General features: G+C 38.4%; 1 protein-coding gene across 6 annotated transcripts in view; it reads left to right on the top strand.

The window, feature by feature from the left end:
- Positions 1–4,491, top strand: part of dpp6a (dipeptidyl-peptidase 6a) — a 238,896-nt gene that overhangs the window by 164,103 nt on the left and 70,302 nt on the right. For all 6 annotated transcript variants that reach the window (XR_004327416.1, XM_032503432.1, XM_032503428.1 and 3 more), the window contains one exon: positions 4,354–4,468. Coding sequence is in view for 5 of the 6 variants with exons in the window: in XM_032503432.1 (XP_032359323.1) it covers positions 4,354–4,468 (115 nt within the window). In the remaining variant the exon portion in view is untranslated. The remainder of the gene's footprint in view (positions 1–4,353; positions 4,469–4,491) is intronic.

Here is a 4,491-nt window from a genome sequence, read left to right as displayed (position 1 = left end):
TTGTGTGTGTGTGTGTGTGTGTGTGTTTGTTTGCTTGTTATACAGTAGTAGAGGTGAACATTTATTGCCATTGGACAGTACCCCAAAACTTTCTTCTCACTTCAACTAGACAGCGGTAAATCTGAGAGACCGTCTATTAGTGTAGAAGGGTTACTAGTTTTTTTGAAGATTAAGAAAGCTTAAGTGAATTTAAAGAAACATTCTTAACTTGGAAATGTTGGACTATGAAAACACTGTGAGATTTAATGCTTCATTGAGCAGTTGCATTGACTTGTGGATATACTGTATATTTGTGGAACAAAACAGCGTGCACATTTAAATGAACACTTTACCTTGACCAAATCACTTTTGGTACACATAATGCGTCAGTCTGAAATCCAGCTTTAGTTTAGGTTGCCCTTCAGTTTGAATTTCCACATATGCCTTCATACGCACACAGATAAGTTTGTTGAAATTAAGATGACGTGAAAGAACCATGACCAGCTTTCAATTGTATTATCAATGCATAGAACACATATTGGTCATTAGTCATTCAGCTCAGGATTGCATGAGGCTTTCTTTGGCTTTTTTATTGTGCATTACACACATTGAGCACTCTTGTCGCACTTGCTTTACATCCCATTATTGCCTGCGAATAGTTGTTCTCTGCAGAGCAGTTTTTTCTGAAATTGTGTCACCATTTCCCATACTGTAAATCCCACTCAATCACATACTGTATCAGCCACAACAATCAGCAGTGGGCTCCATGCCAAGACTGTCCTAAATCTCCAGTAGGATTTTCACTTCTTCAGAACAACATAAAGATTGTTCCAGATAGATGGCTCAGCACAGAATTGGAGAAAATAAATCACATCCTAGCCTGTTGGCTCATCACCCACAACATTGTTTTTTATCAGTTGATCTCTGAAATTATCCCTGCTTCTCAACAACTAAACTCATGACTGGGTAGGTTTGTAGTTTATGTGTATAGATCTAATAATTTTGCTGTAATTGGCCGTGGTCACTTAGCTGTTCCTCAGTTTGAATTTGGACCCATAAGAAAGTTGACTTATTTTTTAGTTTTAATGTGCAAGAGGTTAAATCGTCATTTGTTTGTCTTTTTGTCACTCAAGCTGGGCTGGGCCTACTGTTTTATTTATGTTTTTTTGAATAATTTGTGATTGGTTTCAGTCATTATCCGTCTACAAGAGATGGAGTAATTACAAGGTTTGAGTAGTCATGAAATTCTTGCTGAATCAAAACGGAAGGTAACGGTGATAGAAAAATGTGGATTCTTTTTATTTTGAAAAAAGTTCAAGGCACAAGTCTGTGTACATTAAACTGAAGGACAGTTATGAACTCCCAAGATGTATTTGTATTTATAAACATCTAATCACTGATCTTAAAATTCTGTTGTATTCCCTAGAAACCAGACATCATATTAACCAGTAATACATTATGTTTTTAATTTAATTTTTGGTTAAATTCAACAACTATGAAAATGTTTTTTATTCCCATTGACAACCGCAAAATATTTAAAATGGGAACTTCTATCTGGCTATTTGTCCGGAGGCTCGTGGGTGTCACAATATATTGAGACTGTTTTAAAGAAATTGATTTCCTATAAAATAATTAAAGCTGATGACATAAATAGTACTTAAGTTATCCCAGAAACTGCTTTTCTTCTATTTTGAAGAACATTGAGGATATAATTATAAGAAAACATTTCAGATGGGAACTTACAGCAGTAAAATTACTTTTGTAACAACTCTATCATGTTTACACTCTCCCATCTGTTTCATAAGCTTATTTATTCCCTCATACTGAGAGAAAATCACTCGTCATCTGCACTGCTTAACTCAGTAGCTGAATAGGCATATCACTTATAATGTTCAGCTTTTTCTTGTTTCTTGTGTTGTGTCTAGCTGCCACTGCTCCTCATTATGGCCATACAGCTAACTAACTGTTGTAATGAATGTGTGTAATGGGCAGTCTGGTAAATAGCCCCGATAGCTCTTATCTGCAGTAATGATGTCTCGGGCTCCTTTCAATTAAGGTGGGAACGAGGTCACTAAAAGGTTTGCTTCATAGCTCAGCCATTCAGCATCATTAAAGCCTTAGCGTGTATTCATTAAGGCTCCAGCCACTGTTCCCCACTGCACATGCTCTGCTTTGCTCTTTTTATCCTCTATAAACTAATTAAGAACTTCTTAATCCTCCACTAATAGTTTGTCACTTGGTTGTGGTTCTGGGGCTGGTTCATCTATGTCCAAGCAATACCAAGCAGAGCTAAGGTGGACACTTTGACGCTTTGTATTAAAAAAGTCACACATTGAGCCTTTTTCTCTGGCTGCTTTATTTGCTATAGCGCCTTAAAGGTGCAGTTAGCGATGCAGCTCAAAGATTGTTGATATTTGAACTTAACAGCCAAACAAATATAATCTCCATCCTTCAGAAGCCCCCAGACTCACAGACAGATAACTACTGGCCAACCAGTAGCCGCCTGTTGCCGGTTGGCCGAAATAGTGTTTTGTGGTTCATGCACTCCTCTCTGTTTGTCTTCTGTTTACACAGCCAGAGCTGTGTATAACCACCAGATTTTTAGCGCCCACATGAAATAGAGAGCTACATGACCGTGAGGAGATAGTCACTGAATTTGACAAAAAGTGTATTAGATTACAACATCACTCATTATATCTTAAATTACGTCTCCATCATGCTTCAGCTGGCAGAGGTTTACAACGTTTTATGTAGCATCGATATAATAGCCCAGATGTGTACACATAGCTTAAAGTTACCTTAAGGTAGGCATCTCTTCGGTTATACCTAGTGGAATAGAATTTAAAGTGATTACTTAAAAATATACAGGCTATTGTTTTTATATATTAACAATGGACTTAATGCATTTAAATGGAAAAGGGTGTGAAAAAGGTTTATAATTTAAGTTGACAACTGTTCTGATAAATCAACTGTACGCTGCCAGGACCTAACTGGCTAGTGAAGCTAATTTAGCAGCTAAAGACATGTAGCCTGTATTTCCCTTAGGACATGGGGAAGACTGAAACAGCTAAAACATCTAAAGAATGAATATTGGACTGGCATTTGAATGATGACCAGAAACAAGGGTGAATGCTAATGCATTTCAGCAGGATGTGTGAATTGGCAGTTGTTTGCTGACACCGTAACAACTTTATTTGGTGAGGGGCTATACTTTTCGGCTAAAAGTATGATATCCTATGATATGATATGGTAAAAATATGTTAAACCACTACGGTGATATACAAGGAAACTGTCTTGCCCACAAATTTGAGGGCGTGTTGTGGAGTATCCTATAACATCAGTTGGCTGAAAGCTGTGGGGGATTTAAACATATTGACTGAGGGAAACATACATTAGACATTTGACATGGGGAGAAACATTGTTGAGAACATTGAAATCCTGTGAATGGTATCCCTATTGTGTCATATTAAGAGGATATTAAGCTGAGGAACATACTGTATACACACTCCCCTAGCTAGATCAGCCTTTTCTCTGATGGTTTTGTATTCTGTCTCCCTGAGCATTTTTGGCATACTTAGTTGTTGTTTTCTGTAAAATAACGTTAATATATTGTGAAAAAATTTTGTGCTTATTTCATTTTTTTCTCTTAACCGAGCCACCTGCGACACATCACATTGCCCTCTCATATAAAGTTCTCCTGCACATTATTTGATTTGGACATGTACCAAAAGCCCAAAGCTGCTTTATTGTTTTCATTGTATACCCTGGTACATTGTCTAGTGCCATAATCATTCTTTAAAATTCAGTTTTCACATTTAACAATATTAAACTGCAATAACTTTATTTCCGTATTTGTCGGTCAGAAGTGAAAAAAAAAAAAAATCCCTTCAAGTAACTCAGACTCCCCAACCCCAAAGATTCCCTCCACTGTTGCTGCGCTTTTGTCAAGCATGCAATTCACCAACGTGTCGTAGGCTCCATTTTTATCTGTCACATTCGTTTGGTGGATATGGCCGCTGAGGCTTGGCTCATTAAGAATTCTCCCCCCTCCTCCTCTTCCCCCTGCTGCCGTTGGCATGTCTCCTTGAGAACCGAGATGCTGGGACTGACTCACGTTCGTCCTTGACTGACACCCCGTTGTTCCTTTTCATGAGTGTGCAATTTAGACAACCTCTGATTATTTTTCCTTTATATACGTCTCTTCAAATGTTGCCCTCTTTCGCTTCTTTCTCATATTACCACATATTGTTCTTTTCAATTTTTTTTTTCATGTTGTCCCCATCCTTCGTAAGTCGTACTCTGATTCCCTCCCGTAATAGTCTTTTTGACGGTTTCTGACCATGTCTTTTTCCCCTCCTCTCTGTCTATCTCTAGGAGCTGGTGGGCAGTAACCCTCCGCAGAGGAACTGGAAGGGAATAGCGATCGCCCTTCTTGTCATTCTGGTCATCTGCTCGCTGATCGTCACCTCCGTCATCCTGTTGACACCAGGTACACGGCACAGGACGAGGGAG

The sequence above is a fragment of the Etheostoma spectabile genome, chromosome 22, assembly GCF_008692095.1.
Source record: "Etheostoma spectabile isolate EspeVRDwgs_2016 chromosome 22, UIUC_Espe_1.0, whole genome shotgun sequence".
NCBI classification, from domain to species: Eukaryota; Metazoa; Chordata; class Actinopteri; order Perciformes; family Percidae; genus Etheostoma; species Etheostoma spectabile.
Note: the sequence above shows the minus strand (reverse complement) of the source record. Positions and strands in the feature narration are given on the sequence as shown.